The sequence below is a fragment of the Hakea prostrata genome, chromosome 3, assembly GCF_041222555.1.
Source record: "Hakea prostrata isolate BN-2017 chromosome 3, UWA_Hpros_2, whole genome shotgun sequence".
NCBI classification, from domain to species: Eukaryota; Viridiplantae; Streptophyta; class Magnoliopsida; order Proteales; family Proteaceae; genus Hakea; species Hakea prostrata.
Window position 1 is genome coordinate 69,235,940 of NC_142602.1, and position 24,712 is coordinate 69,260,651.

At 36.7% G+C, this 24,712-nt stretch overlaps 2 protein-coding genes across 3 annotated transcripts in view; one reads left to right on the top strand and one right to left on the bottom strand.

Annotated features, from left to right (window-relative positions):
* LOC149022896 (uncharacterized) overlaps positions 1–24,712 on the bottom strand; it is a 64,104-nt gene that overhangs the window by 24,718 nt on the left and 14,674 nt on the right. The window lies entirely within an intron of this gene.
* On the top strand, positions 12,438–23,514 carry LOC149022897 (RAF-like serine/threonine-protein kinase 20). 2 transcript variants are annotated; one of them, XM_089150780.1, is made up of 9 exons: positions 12,438–12,804; positions 13,051–16,575; positions 16,664–16,744; positions 19,679–19,831; positions 20,404–20,567; positions 20,693–20,840; positions 21,288–21,410; positions 21,508–21,595; positions 22,388–23,514. In XM_089150780.1, exons 2-9 carry the CDS (start codon positions 13,642–13,644, stop codon positions 22,558–22,560), a joined length of 3,864 nt encoding a protein of 1,287 aa, XP_089006906.1. In that variant the 5' UTR covers positions 12,438–12,804; positions 13,051–13,641; the 3' UTR covers positions 22,561–23,514. The 2 variants fall into 2 exon arrangements, 1 of the variants encoding a protein (XP_089006906.1); XR_016172478.1 differs by lacking the exons at positions 21,508–21,595; positions 22,388–23,514 and having other exon boundaries at positions 20,737–20,840; positions 21,288–21,376.

A 24,712-nucleotide genomic window follows, 5' to 3' on the forward strand; every position in this document is an offset into this window, starting at 1 on the left:
GAATACCGATATTGAAAGAGAACTGCAATGAACAAAGTAGAAGTGAAGGTCCCATTAATAAAAACAAACATCAAATTAAGAGAACCCATCCAGTAGAAAAGAATTTTATGGAATAAGAAGACAAGATCAATTAAGTCATTAACAAAGACACAAGAGTTTCACATTTATGATCAGTTCATATATTAAGAGATGAATAAGTGAGTTGCAACACAAACCAACCTTCTTCATTTTTGATTTTCTTCTTTCAAGTTTAACTTTTTTCTTTTGGTTTTCTGGTTGAAATTGATTTGAGACCCAATTCCTGTGGATGCATTGCTTTATATTTTAGTAGAGAGTACATTACGCATGAGCCATTTGATTTAGTGACTTTAAAAATTCATTTCTATATGGGTCTTAAAGGTGTTTGTTCCCCAGTTTTGCCTATTTGATTTGTTCCTTCTCTTTTTCCTATAATTTGTTTGCCGTAGTGGATTGTTCTATTTTTTGACCTTAGGAAGATGGCAATCCTTTCATGCTTAGAATGCTCATCTTCTCTCTTTAGTGTCGTCTCATCCTTAGAATTATAATTTATTTTGTTATAGTTTACTTTCATTGTCATAATATGTTGTTTATCTAATATGTTTTTTGATCTGTGCAACAATTACAGTTGTACTAGTGAAATGGCTCCTAAGGTTTTAGCAAAGGGAAGGCCAAAGGGGAGGGGAAGGGAAGGGCGAAGGATAAGGGAAAGAGAAAAGCAGTTGTAGAAGATGATTTGTTACATGATGATCATCCCCAATGTGATCCCATTAGGTTAAAGAAGCAACCTATAGCAGAAGGAAGGGTGTAGACATTCTTTCGTTCGAGGGTGTAGGTGTAGCAGCCAAATTTAGACAGCTTGGGTGGGAAAAACTACTTGAGGTAAATACCAAGTGTTATGAGGAGCTAGTGAAAGTATTTTATAAAAATTTATTTTTCAAAGGAGTTGGGGAAAACATTGTAGCCATCAGCAAAGTTAAAGGGGTGGAAATACCCTTAAATATTCCTACGCTATGTCGGATTCTACAAATCTCAACTACAGAAGATTGTGTTTTTTGGGAGCCTAAGAAGAAGTTCAAGGAGTTGATTAATGTGGATGTCACATTTAAGGATATAATGGTGAATTATATGGGTGACAACAGGCACGTGAAGGTCAAGCAGCTGAAACCACTTCCCCACGCCATTGCATACATCGGCAATACAATGTTGTTCCTCGCAGTGGTCACCATGAAAGCCTAAATTCATTTGAAGCTTACGTGATCTATTGTGTGCATACAACAAGGACTATGAACCTACCGTACATCATTCTTAAAATGATGCAGTACGCGAGAATGACACCTAATCGTGCTCTCCCCTACGGTAAACTCCTGACACACATTTTTAACCATTATGGAGTTGATTTGACAGGGGAGGATTGTGAAGCGGGGAAGAAGAAGAAGAAGAATGATGCAAAAATATCTGCCACTAATTTTCATTTTGAAGAACAAGTGGCAGATGTAGGAGCACAGGTTGCTAAGGGCTTTGAACAGCAGGATGGAGCTAGATGGTCAAAAGATGAGGAAGAAATTGCTCTCCTCAAGGGTGATGTACGGTATATGTGTCGGCGCTTAGATCAAATTGCAGAAAAGTTGCAGCTTCCGGGCTTTTGGAGCACTCAAATTCTTCATCAAAATCTTAGTAGCTTGAGTTGCTGATTTGTTAAATGTCATGTGAATGTTATTTGGAGGGGCTTGGAACAATTGGGTGAAGAATGTGAAAAGGGGGTTTTGAACAATTTTTTTGGACAACTTTTAGATGTTTGTTATTTGCTATGGATGTGTTAAAAGTCAATATCGAGAATTTATTTATTTAGTAACTTATCCGTATGGAGATATGAAAATGAATATGGAGAAAAATGAACTTTTTCTATTTATAGTAACTATTGTCTCCGTTTTATAGGATATCAAAATCACGGAATATAATCGATCGGTGAGAAGGTTTCGACTGAGATCATTGTGTGGCTCCTACATCAACTCGGTGTAAGTTGGTAACAAGTAAAATGCATTGAAGCATCCTAGTAGTGGGTGGGTATTCATGAAAAAAAAAAAAAAAAAAAATGGATGGAAAATGTGGAAGTGAAAGAGGGCCGAAAAAACTAAAGTTACGGAAGACAGTAGAAACATCTTAACTCAATTACCAAACCCTGCAAACAAGAAGACCATCAAATGCATTTAGCCATTGCTTAGGGTAGAATGAGGGCTAGAAGGAAAGAGAGATGATAGGGGGGCTCATTCAACGCCTCTTCAATGATTTAGCCAGCTAGGGTAGAATGAGGTGCACCACCAAGGTTGAAATTTTTGTATTCCAGTAGGTCTTGAGAAAAGATTCTACCACATAAGCTGGCTTGAGAGTGATATGGAGCTTCCATATTAGGAGTCATCCATAATTTTTGTTTCCACACTTATGAAATGCACCAACTATCCTAGAGAAGACAAGTGATGTTATTTGTAAGTCTCACTAATTTTGACATTTGTTAAATGGTCATATTTGACATTGAAGTTGAAGGAATATGTTAAATATTAACAAGGAATCTAGTGATCTTAAGCGAATATATATATTATTTGGGGGGGGGGGGGGGGGTTGATAAGTTTTTAACATGTCTACCTATTTATGCTACTAAAAAGCAGAGATTTTAAAATCAAGTTGAGGTGGCCGGGACAATGCCGAGAGACTCTATGCGATGAGCAAAATTTTCAGGACCTTATGGGATGTTTGGTTTAATTTTATTGGCTGTTGCTGAGCAAATTAATTAACCCAACCAAAAATAAGATATCATCAAGAACATTCTCAACACCTCGATTAGTTTTTTGCTCCCTTGCTAGTTATAATTTAGAAGGAGAGCATTCTCACCACTCTTCATTGCTGTATAAATGTAAAATCGAAAAAAAAGGGGTGTTGTGGGTATAGATATTGATGAACATCTTGTTAGCCTAGAACAATGGCTCGTTATCAATGTTTTGTATACTCAATTTTCATAATTTATTCAGTAACATCCTCATTGTAAATGCTCCAATGAGAATAAGGGTTGCTCCACTAAATACTTGTATATTCACAATATTATAATTCATTGCTTTGAACATGATATCTTCTACCACTTGTAGAATGGAGAGAAAATAGAAAAGGAAAAGAGACTAGGATCAAACGGGCAATAGCTTAGAACATTATAGCTCAATGAAGAACAACTTTAAAATGAAGAAGCCATTATTCATTGGTGGGTCTCCTAGAATATATACAAACTACCCATTTAGTTGTGATAACTGGTAAGTCTATATTGTTGTTATACAGTACTGAAATTGCAATTAATTAGCAGTTGCAGTTGATTAGTCAGAACTTTCACAACCGTTATTGGACAAGGATCTTGCCTTGTATCCAAATTATCACATAACCAGATTAGACCAGGCCCCAAAAGGCCAGAAGTCCAATTTTGAAGATATTCGAGTTGGATAGACAAAAAACTGGATAAAGAAAAATACAAAGGAGGTCTAACTTTTGCCTAAGGGAAAAAAAAATTATGATGATCAAGCATGAAAAACTTACTTGTGTCACTGAAATTATTGCCTTAAAATTGGTGAATATCTGCATATCAAATCATGATTTTTCAAGTCAAAATGTCACCACATGGAGAGAGCAGCACTAGTTCAGAGATGCAACCAAGTGCATAATTTTTTCATGCCCACAATAAATTTAGTTGAAATGAGTCATATAATACCTTCTTATAATATCTTTAGCATATTATAAGAAGGTAAATGTTAACAGAAATCACTGATACTATAGCCGTCGACATGAATGGAGGACTTCATCCAAATAAAAAGAAAGAAAATTTGAGGGCATGGGTGATGACCAAGGTCCCTAGGAATGAAAACCACATATATCTCAATATTGTCCCAGAGAAGTTGCATAAGTAAAACTGTGTCAGAAGATAGAGAAACCTACAGGTTGTACTGTGGTAATAAAAGACCTAGTAGAGTCCAATCTATAAGCAGCCCGTTGTGGAGTAAGGTATTACCCAAGAAAATAATTAACAAGGCAATGAAGAGATATAATAGCTATCTGTTAGTGGCTCTTTGATTATATTACTAAATATTTCAGATGAGCACTAGTCATTAGCAACTTAGGGGAGACAAAAAAGAAGATATAAGCGAGACTTAAAATTACAGATAAGTATTAACCATTGATCTCATATGTATCTATTTTGACCCTCACTGATATGATATAGAACAATATGATTCACGTAAAAAGCTGGAACTAACCAATACAATAATGATATGAACTACATCACAATTAGTAAACATGTAGTAGAAATACAAAATTACATTTCTTTTATAAATAAACTTAAACAGGCTTTTGGCCAAATTGTGACAAACTTGCTTAAATACCCTAATCTGTGACAAACTTGCTTAAATACCCTAATATCTGACAAACTAGCTTAAATACCCTAATCTGTGACAAACTTGATGGTTGAGATTGACATAAGATTTGGCAAAATGGTGGTTATTATGTTGGTTATTATAACCAATGAGTTCCCACCAAGTACATCAATTAGAAACGATCAACAAATTTAGAAGACAAAGTAATGAACTAACTATTTTGCTATCCCTTCAACATCTTCCCTCACCAAAGCCCATGGATCATTAGCTCTTTTAAGCAATGGTTCTTGTGAGAATAAAACTTTTGTTGCCACTTTAGGCAGTAATGTAGGTCATTATTCTTGCAGAACTGAAACAAACATGTATTCAAAATGTATTTCACACATAGTATAGTCAAATAACACAAGGAAAACCAATAGCTGATATTCTAATTGTATCTCACACATAGTATAGTCAAATAACAAAATATAAGAAATATAAAGGAATAAAGATGCTTACAAGTTGTTCACTGTCTCTTAAATAAACATTGTTCAAAGGATTCAAACAAATAATCCCATTCACATAACATCCAAATTAAATTTAACAAACATAATTAACCTATTTAGATTATGATGCAGATCTTTCAGCTTCTGACGAAGGTGGTGACGGCTCCAAAATTTGTGGGAGGTTGAGGTTATTGGTGATTTGGTCCACGAAACAACTCATGTACCTCATATGACCCCTGGTTCGAGTGATGTATGCATCAACACCAGCATGTGCTCCTACATCGCAAGTTGCACTCCTACATCCACCACCTCACAAGGAAGAATTTCTTCCATGGATTTTAACATCATTGTTCTTCTTCTTATTCTTCCCACTTTCACAATCCTCCCCCTCAGGATCAATCCAATAGCTAGTAAAGATGCGGGTAAGGAGTCTACCATATGGGAGAGCAAGATTGTGGGCCTCTTTCGCATACTTCATCATTCGAAGAATTATGTACGGCAAGTTGACTGGCGTCCTTGAATGAACGCAATGGGTCACATAGGCTTCAAAAGAACTCAGCCCTTCACGATGACCTCTACGTGGGATAATATTGTGTTGCACTATGTACACAATGGCATGAGGAATTGGTTTCAAGTTCTTCAACTTCACGTGGGTGTCACCCATGTAGTCAACCATTATATCACTATAGGTGCCACCCACATCAATCAGGTGATCAACTTTTTCCTAGGCTCCCAAAAAAATAAATGTCCTTCAGTTGAGAGTCCAAGCCTACAACCTAGCTCACCAATATTCAACACAATCTTCACCCCTTTAACATTGGAGATGGCATTTAACATTCCCTCCTCACCCTTGAATCTCAAGTTAGAATAAAATACTTTCACCAATTGGTAATAACATTTGGGAGGTAACTCAAGTATGTTTTCCCACCCAATGTCTCTAAACCGTTGTGCTACACCTCCACTCTCAAAGGAACGGATGTCTACATCCCTTCCTTCTTCTATATATTGCTCTTTTATGAGAGTAAATGAGGCTCTGGCATTGTCATCCACTAAATCTAAAACGTTGACTTGGTGTTGCTTTTCCTTGCCTTTTTTTGCTTTTGCCTTTCCTTTAGTGCTTGCCTTAGGAGCCATCTTCAAACGTTATACTAGTTTTTGCTGCATAGATCACAAAACATATTAGCTAAAACAATATATTATTACAATGAAACTAAAGTATAACAAAACAAATAATAATTCTACGGATGAGACAACATTAAAGAGAGAAGACAAACATTCAAACAATGAAAAACATTCAGTCCACACATTAGTTATTCAAAATTGGATGCCAACCATTGGCCTGAATTGAAAGCTAGCCCCAACAAGTCATATTAAAGAAAAACATTTCCACACCCATGTGCCAAGCATCCACCCACCCTCAACACATCACAAAGAGAGAGAAAGAACCCTCTAATCTTAAAACCAAAATGCTTCAAATTTACAAACCCTAACAAGTTAAAATATGAACCATTAACAAAATAAACATGCAACAAATTTAAAAAGTATCAAAGTGAAGTAGTTTAAGTTCTAAACATTCATGAATGAAGTGATAAAATATCCACAAATTGCATAAGGGCCCCGGGCGATCGAGATTTGAAATCTCCGATTCACAAATGGGAGATTTTACTGTTTGGTTGTGAAGAGAACAGAGAAAAAAAACGGAGAAGGGGGAAAGAGAACAACACAAAGGAAGAAACCAAAAAAAAATTTGGTAACGAAATCCAATAAAACCAAACGAGACTACAGAGATTTGAAGCGAGTTGATCTAATTTTGAAATCTCGGCCAAGCCCCCTAACAACATCAGCATTTGAGTTTCTTAGACTGAGGACCCACTTCTTCAGTAGTTCACATGTTAGTTGACCATAATGGTATACTAAAGGTACATAACTAGATTTTCTAGGTCATAAAACCTTTATTTGCACTATCACTCATCTTACCCTAAGCTAAAGTACATCCACAGCATCATCAGCTATCAAAAGCAAATAATAAAGGAAGTCCAAAACACAAAAACAGTATGACAACAAACATCTTTAAGACCCAAATAGAAATGACATTTTAAAGACACTAAATGTGACAAAAGTAGAAAAATAACATAGTAAAACCTCAAACCAATTTGCAAGCCAAATTGTATGATCCGATGGAGTTTCAGTTCAACAACAAACTTAATAAAAAAAACTGAATAACATAAGGAAAGATCTAGGACTGGTCAGATTTGAAATAATGGACAATGTGTTATATCGGGAACACTTTAGTTGATCTGATGCCACTTTAGTTGTCTAGTACAAGACTTCAAAAGATGAGTTTGATCCAATGAACTGATCTGAAAGTTAATAAAGTTATCCCACTAAGAATAGGGTTATTTGAATCAAACTATTAGAAGTTATAAATTTATTACCAATTATTCATATGGGATTCAAACCCGCAATTAAGCAATTTTGCTACTGTCAACCGCACTCATGCAATTGATAGTAGCAAAATTGGCAATTAAGAGTATCAAAAACCAACAACTTTCAGCAATGATATATGATTAATATGCTGCAAGAGAATCGCATCTGATCTTAAAACAGTAGAGTTTGATATCAAACTCACAATAGGACTATAGTAAATCAAAACAAAAACCAATTACTGAAACCACATGAAGATTCATAACTGAAACCAGATATTTAGCACGCTATTAGATTTTAAATCGAACAGTTAGTTTTAAAGCTTCAGTAAATCCCTAGTTGGAAAATATAAGATTTCATGCCAAGAAAGGAATCAGAAGTAAGAACTGATATGATGAGAAGGAAACTACAGAAACTAACTTCATAATCAACTGACAAAAGAGAAAAGAAGATCTATGGAGACCAATCCTGTATGCCAAGCCATTTATCCCCCTCCTCCCTCCCCCCCCAAAAAAAAAATTAATTAATAGAAAACCCTGTGTTATGATCATAACATAAACAAAATACTTCAAAACAACTAATAATAGAACAAAACAACATACACCAAAGGCTATGGAATCTATCCACATGACAAAATAAAATATTCCAAATACCAATTAGCTTGATTAGACAAATGTAATGCATCACTTCCATTACACCAAACTTCATCATAGAAGGAGTGCAGGATAAAGTCCTAACTAATTGTGGCTTTGTGGGAGTGAAATGGAAAATTTCAGACTAATATAAGTGCAAGTTGTAGTCAATTAGCAGATCTTAAAAACCACAAATAAAAATTAAGAAAAACAACATTGTAATCGACTCAATGAAAGACACTGACAACTGCTTAAACTTAGGTAAAAAACTCAAATCCAAATAAAAGAAAACGAAGGAAAAATTGATTAACACACATATCGGAATCATACTCGAGAAACGTAGAAGAACATCTACAACTTAAGAAACTAACATAAAGACAAAATGAACCACTTCGTTGTTTCGAGAAACCATAGCAGCCGGAAGGGGAACAAATTCAAATGAACAAAAAAAATAAGAAGCAAAATCCGCACTGAAACAACGAAGGAAATCGAACTTGTTTGGGATAAATCCGCACCTGTAATCGGACGAGAGCAAAGCCCTAGAGTTGTTGCTGAGGCAGACGGCTGAATCTGAAAGTTGGGGCTTTTGATTTTGAAATGAAACACAACTTTGGTTTGTCTTCTCCGCTGCCTCAACCTGCTGCTTCTTGAGCTTCTCTAGTCCTCCCAAGATATTGACATCGATCGAAGCCTCAAGAACTTGGAGAACCTCGAGAAGCAGCAAGTTGAGGAAGAAGAAGAAGCAGAGGAGAAGATGAACCAAAGTTGTGTTTCATTTCAAAATCAAGATATTGAGAGCAACAAAATCCGGATAGGTGGCCAAGACAAGTGTTCACCTTTTTTACCAGCTTAGTAACTTAAACAAAACCCTTATGCATCATAGTGACCAGTTCCTAACCCTGGATGATACAACTCTATTTCACTCAAATATTCTTCCAACTTGTGAAGCCTGATAAGTTTTCTATTCTTTGGCTGAAGGACACCAAATAATAGTAGGGAGCAATACAAAGGTCAATACAAATCCTAAAGATTGCAAAGAGAAGTGAACCACATTCCTTCAACAACATGCTTAAACAAGACAACACATTAAAGAAGAAGAAAAAAAACATCACAAAAGTAAGAGATCTTGGAATACAACGATATATAACAACTACTACTTGAAAAAACGGGTTTGATCAGTATCAACTCATATTTAAAGAACTAAAGAACATTGACAATCTGAAGAGTGGTAGGAAAGGGCTCTCATCCAAAGGCTAGCACCAAAAATTTATTTTCTTACAAACAAAGCTAACCACGTGCATCTAGCATAGAAATTAGAATTGGCAGCAAATCTCTCAGGTATCTCAGTATAAGCCAATCAAGTGAATTCGGAAGGGACCACAATGATGCTGAATTTAATATGATGAAGAAAATTAACACTGAAAAGGTAATCTGTACTTTCGAACACTTTAAGTTGGCTAAGCACATCCAACCTACAAAGCCATCATCGGCAGCATTTTACTTCATCAATAATACCAAGTCAAACTAACAATTTATTTTGTCATTAACACTACCAAGTTAAAAAAGAATCTATAATCATTAAAGTAATGGTTAACTAAATCAAGGCTGTTATTCCAACATCAATTCCCATAAGCTCATACAAACCGATCACAAGAACAGAGAAGCATGCAGCCATACTAAGAAGGAAACCCAAAATATCATAACTCCATACAACAAAAGGGGCCAACACAATCTTCATTCAGATTTTTTTTCCCTCTCATGGTTATTCTTAACCCATTATTCTATTCCACCACAAAACCTTGAAAAGAGTGAATCAACAAACACAAGAAGATGATGAGCAAAAGAGGCCTGATGTCAAATGAGAAGATCACATGTTGTGTTATTTGCTTTTGTTTTTAGTTTATCATGAGGACAATCAAGGTTTGGCTCAGTTTCTATATGCCAAGTTCCTACATATCTTTCATTACCAAGCATTCTCTTTATTTCTTTAATAGATGGCACAACCAATTTAAAACATCACCCACCAAAGCCTGCACCACCCCATGCTCTTTGGAACTTGGAACATTTAAAAAAATCATTCACAATTCACAAGTATCATTACATACCACTAACAAAAAGCCATTTCTTCACCAACACAATAAAACAAAAGAAAAAAGAAGCTTCCAACATAATGTCAATGCCTCATAACTTGATTAAAATTTTACCATCAATATATACAAGAAAGGAAAGAACGCCCGACAAAAAAATATCCAAAAACAGAATACCAAAACTATTAGTTGCAATGCCATTCATTGGAAAGTTCTAGGAATAAATTTTGGAAAACAAAATAACCAGCATTCAAATCAATGATCTTTACAAGAACCATACCACATTTTGAACATCCAAGGTTCCCCACCTAAACATTGTTCTCTTTGATCTAAGAACTCAAAAATATGTCAGCATATATAGAAGACATACACAGTAATTAGCAACTTCATAAAAACCTACAACACAACAAGGGAGGAAAAGCTAGACTCTTCATGAGCCTGCAACCAAGGACTTGGCAAAATAGAATTGATTCACTAGCTTATGCCAGCTATAGAAGTATCTTCAATCATGTTTCAGTCACTAAACATTCACCAGGTCATGCCAATACTACTTGGCAAAATTTTTAGTCCGTTACAACAAAATCAAAACGAATATGATATTAAGGAATAATCTATTAATGGAATATCATATTCAACACCAGCTCATTTAGGTCGATGTTCAAGGGTAACTACAGTGAAGCTTTCATCTAAATTGACAAATAAATTTCGGTCGAAACTGGAGAAATTTCAAATCGAAACGAAACTTAAAAAAAAAACATACACAAAAGGAACTCGTAAGTTGTAACTAGTATTAACCGGGATTTTAAGCAACTTAGGGGTGATAGATCATGGGGAACTCACTAGAAACAAGAAACAAAAAAGAAAAAAACCAACTGCAACTGATAAATAAAGTGGAAATAAATGAAAAACCTAGGGTATGGGATTAAATGAACGTATTTTGATCCATAAAGAAATGAACAAAAGTTAGATGTGAAACAAAAGGACTGTAACTCTAACCTGATACAGACCGTTCAAAATAGCAACACCGTCAACTCGTCTTCTCCTCTGCTTCTTCTTCTTCCTCAGCCAGATAGATCAGATGCGAGCTTCTCCAAGTTCTTGAGGCTTCGATCGTGTTTGTGTTTCAAAAAATCGCTCAACCTCCTCCTGCTTGCTGTTCTTCTTGTTCTCTTGTTTGATTTTCAGAGCTCGAATAGGTTCAGACTCAAAAATTAGAGGTTTCGTTGTGGTTTAGTGTATTTCAAAAGATTTTGAAAATTGAAAATGAAGTGTTTGTTCAAGTTTTTAAAATTCGTATATACGTATGTATGTATTCTATTTAAAATGTATTAACCAATTGGTATTCCATACCAATACTTCACTTACCCATATCACTTGAACCACCCAACTCGGACCACCTAGTACTAGTTGGACCGAACCAAATACCAAAACCCATGCTTTAAGAGATTTTAACAATTTTTTAATGAAAATAAGCTGCGAGCCGTCCTATTAGATCGGACGGCTCGCTTGACCGTGGAGCGCATTAATTACGCTCCACAGAAGCAAAATTGCTCTCTAACTATGGTGGGTGGTAGAGGATCCACACTGAATCAATGAGGCCGGTTTGTTTGAAAAACTTGGAAGTGGGGTGGGAAGAAAAGGACAAGTCTTTCTTGAAATCCCAAATCATGGTTTGTTTAGTTCAATGGAATAGACATTGTAAGTATTGATTTTCTAAGAAAGAAAAAGAAATGATAAAATTGGGACTCACATTTTTATTATCTTTTTCACAAAAAATTTTCTTTTGCTTTTCAAATTTTCATTGCATTACAAGTGTATCTCACAAATTTATTTTTGCCACTTTTTTATCTTGCAAGCAAACGAACTATTAATGAGCTTTTTTTTGGGGGATAACGAACATTTTTTATATATTGGGGAAGTAAGTATTACATAAGATAAGTCAGGTTTCGCCCTAGTCCAAGGGGATTGGGATTGTCAAGAATTTTGATTTAGTGTGGGACCTGTTCAGCCATAGTTGGGCTTGTACGAGGTTGATAGTGAGGAATTAGGATCACCTCCCTGTCGGGCGAGCAATTTGTGCTCTGAATATTTTTTAACTACAAAAATAATTGGGGTCTACAAATAAAAAAAACATATAAAAAATATTTTTAGGAATTGAACCATCAGGGAGACTTCTCCTTAATTCCCCGCGTAAATTTGTAGTCCAACTGTCAACCTCCTTCCCACATTTTAAAAAAGAATAAATAAATAAATAAATAAATAAGCAAATAAAACCTGTCCCACGTCCCACCTCTCAGCCAGGGCCCACAATCCGAAACCTTTTATCCCATGTTCAAGTGATTATTAAGTAACAGGTCCACGTAGGAAGCAGAAGAGGGAGGGAGGGAGGGAGAAAAAAGGATTTCATAAATTTGTTATCAGTTGAGCCTCTCTCCTGTCTTGATGCCGCTTTCTTCTCGGCTATGTCTCTCACCGACGCCTGATATTGAAATTCGAGGCGTAAACAACGGAGCAGCTCTTCTCTTCTCTTCTTACCCCCTCTCAATCACAATCGCAATCACCCCCAAGCCTCACATACACTTGCAACAAAACCCAGAACCGTTGTCCGTTTACCCCTTTTGGCTTTGCTTTCCTCTGATTCGTTCTTCCCAAAAATCCAATTTCGCCAAGGGGAGAGAGACAGAGACACCAGGGAAGCTAAGCTGACAGAGCGATTCTGAACGACGAAGAGATCAAACTTCTCAACGGACAGGTACCCTTTTCAATTATTCAACGTTTCTTGACTGTTTTTGCTGCAATTCGGTCCTTTTCGTTTCGGCAGGTTTACATTCAATATGGGTCCAAGTCCAAGTTGTCTGTATTTTGATTTCTTCGATGCCCCCATTTCTGTTTCCTTCACATTTCCTAGAATTCTTCTCTTTTTTCTTCTAAATATTGTAAAATGCTGATGTGTAATTAATCTGATGTTGGGTTCGATTGATTTATTGATTCTGAGCAGATGTCCTATATTCAATTGGTAACCTTTTCCATTTCACTGCCGAGGAATTTCTACTAATGGGTGCATCCTCGAGGGAGGAGTGATGGATGGACCCTCCTTGTTTCAATTTTTCTTCAGCTACCTGGTTTGGGGTAATCCAGGCCCTTGGTGTAACTATATCTATTCAGAAGTTCCTTATACATATGATTCATCTAGATTTTCTATGCACATGTGATGGAATAATAGTTATTGAGAACCCATTGTTCTTGAATTCCTTCTGGCAGACAACAACACTTATAGGATTGTTATTGATAGTGTCGAAAGAGGAAATATGTACCTGCACCGTTGCATCAAACTTTTCCATTTTACACAGAGTTGGGTTGTTATGTGGTTGCATTGAAAATGGGAAGATGATTCTAAATCGTGAGGAATTGAGCTGAAACTTAATGAATTGCTGAATCTATAGTTGAGAAAGAAGTTATGAAAGTTATTTTAGTAACTTGGAGAAGTGCCAGCACATTGTTTGGAAAGTCAAGGAGCAGAGAATGAATAAAGGCTCAGAAAAATGTAGAATGTTTATAAGTGCTAAAGAATCCTGCTACAACTGAAACCATGAGTAGTGAGGCAGCTCACCCTTCAGGCAGGAGGATCCAGCAAGAATCATCATCTCTCGTGACCGGTGATGGATTGCATACAGAAAAACGTATACAAAATATCTCTGTACAGACAGGTGAGGAATTTTCTCTGCAGTTTCTTCAAGATCGTAGTGCTACAAGGACAGCACCCATCATGCATGATGTTGGTGAAGAGAATACAAACAATGGGGACTTTAATTTTAATCAAAATTATCAGCTGAGATATGAAGATCTAACCGGCATTCTTGGCCTAAAGAGAGTTGATTCTGGATCTGAGATATCAGATTACAATTCAGGAAAAGGGCACACTGCGGAGGTTGAAAATAAAGCTTATTATGATAAAGTGTGTAGACACCACAAGGGGGATACTGGTAGTGGACAAAGATCAGCAAAGTCTTCTGGTGAAATGGATTCTCGAGTTCTGCAAGGGTCAATTCTTCCACCCTTTCCTCTTTATGAGTCACCACAGGCTTACCCTCTTAATGCATCTAGAGTCTTGGATGGCTTTCAATACAGCAAGATGAAATTTCTATGCAGCTTTGGTGGAAAGATCTTGCCCCGACCAAGTGATGGGAAGCTTCGATATGTGGGTGGAGAAACACGGATCATTTCCATCAGGCAGAATCTTTCTTTGGAGGAGCTACTGAAGAAGACTTCAGCAATTTGCAACCAACCTCATACAATCAAATACCAGCTCCCAGGTGAGGACCTTGATGCCCTTATATCTGTATCAACAGATGAGGATCTTTCTCATATGATAGAAGAATACCATGGGCTTCAAAGAGTAGAAGGTTCTCAAAGATTGCGGATATTCCTCATCTCTTCAAGTGAATCTGATAGCCCATGTTCACAGCATAGCAATTCTGAATGCCAGTATGTTGTTGCTGTTAATGGCGTACTGGATCCCAGCCCTCGAAAAAGTTCTAGTGGCCAGAGCTTGGTAGGCCTATCGGGACATAATATGGATGGTACCCCAAGCTTTTTCAAGGATTCTCCTACTGCACCACATCCTCTGGAGATCAAGGATGGGATTGGTTCCCCCAATATGGTGGGAGTATTTTCACGTCCTGCAGCTCAGTTTTTCCTTGTCTCCCACAACCCAACAATGTCCCCAACTCATTCCCCTCCTTTTTCACCATCCACAGTTCGCAAACAAGATTCTAAGACAATTCAGATGCAATTACATGAGGATCAGTTGGGTCATGGTAGTGATGAAAGCAGTGGTCCCTTTGCCACTGACAAACCACCTGATAACTACTGCATCGATGCCACTGGCTACTATCATCCATCCCATGGACATGGGCCATCAATGAATTATCACCATCCTAGCAAACCTATGGTGGATGTAGAGCAAACAAACAGAACCCATGGAGTAAATTTCCACAAGCGCAGGCTCAGCAGAGATTTTGCTCCGCCTCCATTGTTATTTGTGCGGAATGCCAGAGACTTGGCGGGTTACTACTGTGAGAGGCCCATGGTCAAGGAAAGGTCACTTCAGTCTCTCTCGCATCCTGAAGATCGTATGGGAATGTTTTCAGGATCGAATGATTCAGTTAGTTCTCATCATGGGATGCCACATGCACGATCAGATTCTCAGCTGCAGGAGCATGGGGAGAGCTCTGTTTATTGCTTGCAGGAAGGTGCAACCCCATCATCCTTGCTCAACTTTGAAGCCATGCAATCGCCTACATTGGTGAAGTCAGCAGCTCCCCAAGGGAGCAGCGAGTTTCCTAATGAATTTCAGATGGTGTTACAGGGTACAGACTCTACTGGCTCCCAGAGGAGAGTAGATTCTCCAAGTTCTCGTTGTCCGGAACTCTCCAATAGGAGTCAACTACCTCAAGGTGTGGGTTCTGGTGGTCATGATACATACCAGTTATTTTCTGAAGATATGAGTGGTCCCAACTTCATGTCACAGGAAGTTTACAAGGAAAGTCCAGGATTGAGTCATCAGATATTAAACTTGACAGATCAGAAAGATCCTTGTCTGCATCATAGAAACCATTACCAAAGCAACATCAGAAATACACCACTTGCTAATGATGTGGACTCTAGGAACAAGTCGCCAGATGTTGATCACCATCCAAGTGCTGTTTTTGGTGTTCACGATTCTCCGCAACAATTACAAGTCCCTGGAGGCAACATTGCTATGTCACCAGAGATTGCTCGAGAAGCTTCTTCTGATATTATGGTAGACCATATTCAAGGCTACCAATTGGAAAAAAATACATCAGAGCTTCCTTTGAAGAGCCAAAGTAGTCCTGATGATCAGCTGCATACACCTAGTGAGCCAATATACAGTGGGCCTGAATATGAGGTGAATAATGTCTCCAGGAATATAGAAGTTGAGGCTTTAGTAAACGTTCACCATGAAAGTCCCAACCAACAGTGCCGCGAGATGAATTCTGTAACCGACCTACTTTTTGATTCATCATTGCTACATTTTGAGTCTCGAACAGAAATGGGTGACCAAGAGTGTGTGGTAGAAAACTCTGTAAATTTATCTCCGTTTGCCATTGGAGAATGTGCTGATTCAAGCTTAAACTTTCAGACAGCTGACCCAAACCTCGCATGGCCTTCATATAAGAATCCAACTATAGATAACAACTTGAAGAGAGAAGTTACTTTGCTTGATGAGGATACTGTAAATCTTCCTGCTGAGAAGGTTGGCCATGGGGTAAACTTGTATGAACCATTAAGAACTGAAGATGCTATGTCTGTCCATTTAGAACACTTGACTAATCTTGATAAGAAAGTTCATCCAGAATCAGTAGTTGCTGTTGAAGATGTCACTGATAGTATACCTCCTGAACAAGAGTCCTCAAAAGTTGCGCCATGTGTACTGTATAGTAGTGATGATATCTCATCATCAAGGGTTACTGAATCTGAAAGCGTTACTCCAGACTCTGAGGTATATTCTTTTGTCAATTGCATTGGGTATTCAATTCTGTAACCTGTTTATACTTCTTATATTGATTTAGTGTGCTTTTATGATCCAGGATACTAAACCTGATAGAGATATGGAACCTATCTGTGACTCTGTGATAGCTGAAATTGAAGCTGGCATTTACGGCTTGCAGGTTTGAGATCTATATTTTATTTAATTACTAGCAGATTTTCATATTATCTCTCATTTAGTATGTTTTACTTGACATCCCAGTGATTCATGATTTGATTTTATTCTCAACTGACTTGACCTGTCTGTGATTTAAGGTTTGATTTTATGAATTTTATGCATTGTACAGTCGCAAATCATTTCAAAAAGAAATGAATGAAAATGACTTTTTTATTTAGTAAATTGCTATCTTATTTTGGTTGACCATTTAATCTTCACCATGTTCGGTGATAGACTTCTTATTTTGAATTAGAGTCTTCTACATTCCCTTTGAGAATGTGGTACTAGTCTTACTTTCTTCTAGGTACCAGAAATTTCACATGCTGTGTAGCTCAACTCTTGAATCTGAAGAATAGTCAACACCTTAAAGTAAAGGGGATGGATCAGCAGGCCTATTTGGGAAGGCAAGAAGGGAGAAAGATAGAGTAGGAGAAAATCATCTTGACATTAAGGGATAATGATGAGTTGACATCCACCTCTCTCCTCATTTTAAGAAAATCTCAGAAATTCTTTTGTTTTTGGGCCTTAGCCCCTAAGGAGATTCTATCGGTCTCTTCCAATTCAAATTAGAAGTCCAAAGTTCGATGGAGTAGATGCTATATGTAGAGCAGGAGAAACTGATGTATGTGCACATATATAATGGTCTGATCAGAGAGATCCACAGATCTAGATCATATGATACACATATAGAGCTGTATCCTTGCTATTTTTAGTTTATCCTATATGGACCAATTCAGGTAGGTATGCTGACGGTAGTTGAAGTTGAGATAGGTGTAGGTGTGTTGGATTGAATTTTTCGGTCTTTATGATTGTCAGGTTTGTGGTTGTTGCTTTGCACCTCACAGTGAGATTGCAAGCTTCTTTGAAGGTTTCCAAAGAAAATATTAGAGAAAAATGGAATGGAAAAAGAAAATCCAAGTTTAAATACTCCAAGGATCTGTTACATCTCTGAATCAGTAGCCTGTGACGAAAGTGTAACCCTGGGTAATGGTTTTGGTACTTATGGCAGTAGTCAGCCTTGAGTCTGCTTCTTCACCTTAACGGTCATGTTGTAGGTTTTATCCCGAACCCATGGAAATAAGTGCAGAAAAGGATGATAGGAAGAGAAAAGGCAAGTAGAATGCTGTGCGGAAGTCTTTTCTGAATTACTTGGAATATTAGGAAAAATAGATCTACCAATTTAAGATTGGGAACCAGAACGACCATAGAAATTCGGGAAGCAATCCCAAGGAAATCATCCACTTATCATTCTCAATCCTGTGTACCTAATTGGGTGGAAAACACATCCTCAAAACTTGATTTTAAAAAAAATCTGACATCAGATATGAGGTTATGGGATTGTTACAGAATTAGAAAGTTTCTAAATGAGCGAGAGAATTAGACAGTTATTATGCAGAATAAAAACATAATTTACTGATCTCAGACAATAGCAATGCATAAATCTCAATAGGTATCCTTCTGAGCAATGCTAGAAAGCTAGAAATACAAGTGACTGAATTGGGAACATGGCTGAAGACTTGATTTAAACAGAGAATAAATGGGAATCAATAGAATGCTGAGATGATATACTGAAGTACGAATTAAAGACCAATAGGAACCAATAATAGACTAATTTGCAACTAAAGGAGACAGAATCAATGATGGGTTAAATTCACCAGCTGAAGTGAGGATTAAACAATAGCATAGGTTGGTCTCTTACCTAGTTGAAGAAAGTTTCCTAGCTTCCTTCAGAAGCACATCTTACCCTGGCTGTCTCTCATGGCAGTGATCATTCAAAAGCACTCAAAAGTTTACTGTTAAAATTTTGTGAGATTATGAGGCATCCACGTTTAAGTTTAATAATACTTCAGTGTTGAGAAATGGCAACTCCTTGGCTGATGGAAAGATTCATCGAAAGAGAAACTACAGATTACAAAGAATGACAAACTTTAAGATAGAAATGGAGTTAAATCTGACTTTGTCATTTACCAGTTAACACAAATTTGCAAGTATGTAAAATAGTAGCATTGGGATCCTATGCTGCGTCGGTTGTTTGGCCATCATGCTGCACGCAACCCCCTTTTTCCACCTCATCTTGGCACATTCAACTTTTGGGCTCCAAGCTCCTCAAAAATGCTGCTCGAAATCCAAATTGGTAAGGAGCTCGATTGCCAACCATTGGATGCTCACTTGTGTTTAAAGAGCAACTTCTGTTGCATACGAAAACAGGGATAGTTTATGATAAAGAAAGGAGACCTTAATTTCATTTTTCTTAATTGTTCATCCATCCCCCCCCCCCACCCCCACAAAAGAAAAGAAAGAAAAAAAAACTGCATTTGCTAAAGACTTGGAACCAGATAAAGATTGACCACCTTCAATTCTGATTTGAGTCGGATAGGAATTGGGAGGAATCACGGGACCCAAGAAATTGGAATCAGGAAGAAACAATATTTCCATAATTAAGTGGGTTTTTTTGGATTTTCGATCAAAGAGGAACAAATATTTCATTATTTTCTTCTATTTTACTGGCTAAGAAAGAAAAAGAAAAATGAAGATAAAAAAGAAATCGCAGATTCCCACCCCTATACCAATTATAATTGGCCATTTTTCTAATCTGATTCTTGAATATCAGATGAACGGTCAATATTGGCCTCTTTCTATAGACATTTGGTTAAACTTAAAATTGTTGCACATTTTGTAGTTTTCTACAAGATAATGGTTCATCTGTTTCCCATAGTTCTTCCTTTGAATGAGATTAACTGTTTTTCATTATATGTAAGCAAATTTTTGGTACAAAACTTCATATTTTATTTGATACATATGAGTTATATTATTCTATCTCCTCTTCCCTTTTTTTTGGTCAACTTTGTTGGTAAATGTCCAGATTCTTTACGCAATAAAATATTTCAAATGATGGCAGATCATAAAAAATGCTGATCTTGAAGAACTAAGTGAATTAGGAACGGGTACATTTGGAACGGTTTATCATGGAAAGTGGCGGGGAACAGATGTTGCTATTAAGAGGATCAAGAAAAGTTGTTTTGTCGGAAGATCATCCGAAGAGGAGCGTTTGGTGAGCCTCCATCACAATTTCATTGACTAGCTTGAATTTTTCCTGTTCATATATACTTTTTTTATTTCTTCTAAATCTTCTCTCTCCTCATATCTCTCACTTCTCTCTTGTTTCATTATTCTTTTTCAATTCTTTGTTGGGGTTCTCAAGGAACACAAACCTTCTTTGCACACTTTTAACACTCCAGCTCTGCTACATCTGTTTAAATTGCCTTCTCCAATATTGATTGTTGTTTGGTTCCCAGAAGAATATAGCTTTAGTGTGGATAGGATGGCTGAATGAGACTGATATGAGGAGTACAAGCAGATTTAGAGAGGATACAATGACTTTATTTCTAGTCTTAAATTCTTGTTAGATCTACCTTAATTGTAATGTTTAACTGTCTTTGTTTAGCATAGTTATTTTAATTAGAAAATGTAACAATATTAAATTACATTAATTGGTAATTAGAATTTAGAAGAAATTAGATCTAAAGTTCAGACAGGATGATTCTCAATATGACTGAAGCATGCATCCCCCCTTTTTTTGAAATAATAACAATAATTCATGTTAGTTCTTTTTATCGTCTGCAGACTAAAGACTTTTGGAGAGAAGCGCAGATCCTATCAAAACTTCACCATCCAAATGTTGTTGCATTTTATGGTGTGGTCCCAGATGGCGTCGGGGGAACATTGGCAACTGTAACTGAGTTCATGGTGAATGGATCACTTCGACATGTCCTACTTAGGAAGGATAGGTGTGTCATTGTTGAATTTTCATTTTTAAAGGGTGGGAGGTGAGGCAAGGGCATACTCGTTGACTTTAACCATTCCTTTTATCCAACTCAATGCCAATTTATGGGCTCTTAAATATGTTATGTAGGACAATTGATCGACGTAAAAGACTTATGATTGCCATGGATGCAGCTTTTGGCATGGAATACTTGCATTCAAAGAATATTGTACACTTTGATCTAAAGTGTGACAATCTGCTGGTCAATATGAGGGATTCTCAACGACCTGTATGCAAGGTAAAAAAAAAAAAACAGATGTGGAAAATATTAGCTTTGTACGAAAAAAAACTCTGACTAGCCTGTATAAGCATCTAAGTTGACATGCACACCTAAGATATCCTGAACTCTCATCAAGTTAGCTGTTCTTTGACTTGTTATGTATTCCTGGATTAATCTTCTTAATATGCCTTCTCTACCAATGAAGATGCGAAGCTTTGAGTTTCTAACTCACAACTCACATTCTAAAAAGAGCAGAATGTTCTGTTCAAGAAACTTTGGTTGATAATCCTGAGGGATAATTGAATGTATTGAAGTTCTTATAATCCTGCTACATATTTTGTTGAATCCAATCACTGTAGTTCTTGCACTATAGGTAAAACTATAATGTATGTACATCTGAAGGTAGCTCTATCTGCACAGAACAGCTACTAATACCCTCATTTCTGTTCATGGTTTGCTTTCCAGGTTGGAGATTTCGGATTGTCAAGAATTAAACGTAATACTCTGGTATCAGGTGGTGTTAGAGGAACCCTTCCATGGATGGCACCTGAATTGTTGAATGGTAACAGCAGTCGAGTTTCTGAGAAGGTTAGTCAGAAACATTATCCATCCTGAAAATTGACGTAGTGGGAGACTAAACTACGGTGCTACCTAGGAAAATAATAATAGAATTGACCATTGACAGGTTGATGTTTTCTCGTTTGGCATTGCAATGTGGGAGATCCTGACTGGAGAGGAGCCATATGCTAATATGCATTGTGGGGCAATAATTGGTGAGTCATCCTTGACTTATGATTAATGTCATTACCATCAATTGAGAATTTTGAGTTTGAGCTCTGATTCACTGGTTGTATGTTAGTGTATGACTATCTACCTTTTGCACTACTGTATTTGTTTTAAATTGCACATCAAGCACTAGTCAGGCGTAACACACAGTGAGACACATTAGCACTTATGGTGAGCCCCAGAGACAAGTGAGGAGGTGCCTAGGCGCAGCTGCCTTGATAAGAATTCTCTGAGTCTTATACAAATGACTCACTTTTATTTCTCTTTTCTGTGTTAGCTTTTTCCCTCCTCTATATATTTTCCCCGTGATCGTTGAGGATGGCTATAGAGCTCTGGGAAGGGTTCCTTCCCAGGTATGAAGTTGGAGAACCTTGTTGCCCTTACATGTAGTGCAATAATATATTGCATATTATTTCTGGGAATTTCATCTTCATTCTGATTAGATATAATTGAGCATTTAGAACCCAAACTAGAATAATTGCGCATTTCATATACTGTCGAACGATTATTTAATTAATTTTGAACTCTTGATCATTTCCATAAATTTACATCATATCAAGGAAAGAAGAGCTTCATGGAGCTTAATGTGTGAAATGCATCTTTTAATTTGTACCTAGGCATAACATCTTTGAGGTTATCTTGGCTCATCATCCAATAGTGTGACTTAAACCTCTTGTTCTACCATTTTTATGTTCGATATCAGTCATATACATACTGTAACTTCAACTCTGTTGATATTCTTAAACAAGTTACCTACTTACCTTCTCATATGCATGAAGGAGGAATTGTCAACAACAGTCTCAGGCCACCAATTCCAGAACGTTGTGATACGCAGTGGAGAATGCTAATGGAACAGTGCTGGTCTCCTGATCCTGCAGCTCGGCCGTCTTTCACAGAGGTAGCGAACAGGCTACGTAGCATGTCATTGAGACTTCAAACCAAGGGTCGATGAAGCCCAGGCTTTCCTTGTATGTCAAACAAAATGTAAGTACACTCAATTCCTTCTTTGGAGGCCAACTGATTAGCCTCAATACAGCTTGATTTCTGTAGAAGATATAGATAGTAGGAATGATATTTGTAATATTCTTTCATTTTATTAGTAATAAATCAATTTATTGTTTTTAAGGGAAACAATTCAGATAAAATTATTTGGTTGCAAAATGTGATCCTTATAATTATCTCACTATATTTCTCCCCAACAACACATACACTAAAAAAATTGAGGAAAAGTAAGAATCTAAGATGGAGAAGAGAGGGAGTATGGATTCCTTTATCTATTTGAGTAACAGATTGGAAGGTACTGCATTAAAACTCTGAACTTCATTTCTTTCTTAGTTTGACTTCAAAACCTTGGTCAGTAGAGACCATGTTGAGTGGTTTTTTCAATCAGAAAATCTCTGCACATTCCCAGAAAGTTGGCTTTAAGTTCTCTTCAATATTAGTTATTGATGAACAACATATCATGTTCATATTTTAGGTCTCAGTGACACTTCTCTACTGGAGACTCAAGAGAGACACTCCATTCAAATTTAAGTATTTATGGTTTCATATCCTCTACCCAAAGGGAGGTATAAATTGTACACATAATTTCTTTCCAGCAGCCTAAATCTTCTTTTGGTATCATCAAAAAAAAAAAAAGAATACAATATCAACATCAACTTCAACAAGCCGGTTGGCTACATGAATTCCTGCCTTCCAATCAGCTCTATTTGAGTCCATGCTAGATACAAGGATTAAGCTATTTATATTCTGTCTCACCACTTCTCTTAAGGTTATCTTAGGTCTGTCACTAGCTTTTAATTCTTTCAATCTGTATTTTATCATTTATCCATACAAGGACGATCAAATGCCTCAGTTGAACATGGTTGTGCCACCACTCATACGACTTTCCAACATAACCTTAGGTTGTCATAAATTCAAGTGACATTAGAAAAATAAAATAAGACAGTATCCAAAAAATTCCATATTGAGAATCATTTAGAATGTGAGTGGTCCAAAAAAGTCCATATTGAGGTGGATAACCAAGTTTAATTGAGAATGATGCAACCCTTTGGGTGAGAGTGAGGGTTAAAATTGTGGGTGGATTATTGGACCCCAACCCGTCGAAAAAGATGACGTTTTTGTGCATTATCCTATGATCTTCAAGGCTCTTGTGCTGAGCCATGGCTTGCATTGTTGTGCTTTTCATTGACATGCACGACGTCTTGACCCATTTCCATACCATGGTTACAGGATCTCCTTATTGTGCCTCAACCATGAATTTATATGTTTTCTTAATGAAAGTCTCTTTATTTAGTTACCAAAAACAAGTATTTGGCGAACTTAGCATATCTTCATTAACCTTTGAGAGGTGAAGATATATACTAAAAGGAGAGGATCATGCTCTTTCAAATAAATTCTCAAAAAAGCCATGCATGCATCATGTTTTCCATTTATTTTTGTAGAGGCGATGTCATCCATACCAGCCCAACAAAGGAGGAGGAGGAAGACCAACGATGTCATCTCTACCTTTTCCCCTACTCTTGCAAAATACCATATGAAGATATTTCCTCCGATTCTTAGAAAACACATTTATTAATCGCATGGGATCTTCGTTGGAAAATTAGGCATTCTTTTAACCAACTTTGTATGATTTTTATTTTATATTACATTATTTATACCCCAAAAAAATATTACTTAAATTGTTATAGTTGAAACCATTGTTGGAAAAACAAATTTCTTTTGGAAAGCTTTCCTCATTAGCTCATCTCATCTACTTGGTTGATAAAGTTTGCAAGATTTGGCCACTTTTTTTCCTTCAAAAAAGAAAGAATGCTTTTGAACGCTTGATATCCATTGTAAAACATGTTTTATTTAAAAAAAAAAAAAAAAATTGAACTTCCATTGTTATCTAGTCAATTGGACCAAGCTTTTTTTGACTTCCAAAAAAAACAACACACGCACACAATAATTAGTAATACTAAAAAAATGAAATCCTGATTCATGACTAAGTATTGCTTTTGCTTCTCATGATCTTTTGGGTTAGGATAATTACTTGGCTTTGTGCCCCAGACATTAGAGTTTAATCAAAATGCCCACAAGTCATCTAATAGAAATGATTTTTT

What these genes read in the sequence shown, in the direction of transcription:
- LOC149022897 (XM_089150780.1), top strand. Translation starts at nt 13,642, where the DNA reads ATGAGTAGTGAGGCAGCTCACCCTTCAGGCAGGAGGATCCAGCAAGAA. An exon ending in CTGGCATTTACGGCTTGCAG is followed by an intron (nt 16,745 to 19,678) that starts GTTTGAGATCTA and finishes AAATGATGGCAG; the next exon opens with ATCATAAAAAATGCTGATCT. An exon ending in CATCCGAAGAGGAGCGTTTG is followed by an intron (nt 19,832 to 20,403) that starts GTGAGCCTCCAT and finishes TATCGTCTGCAG; the next exon opens with ACTAAAGACTTTTGGAGAGA.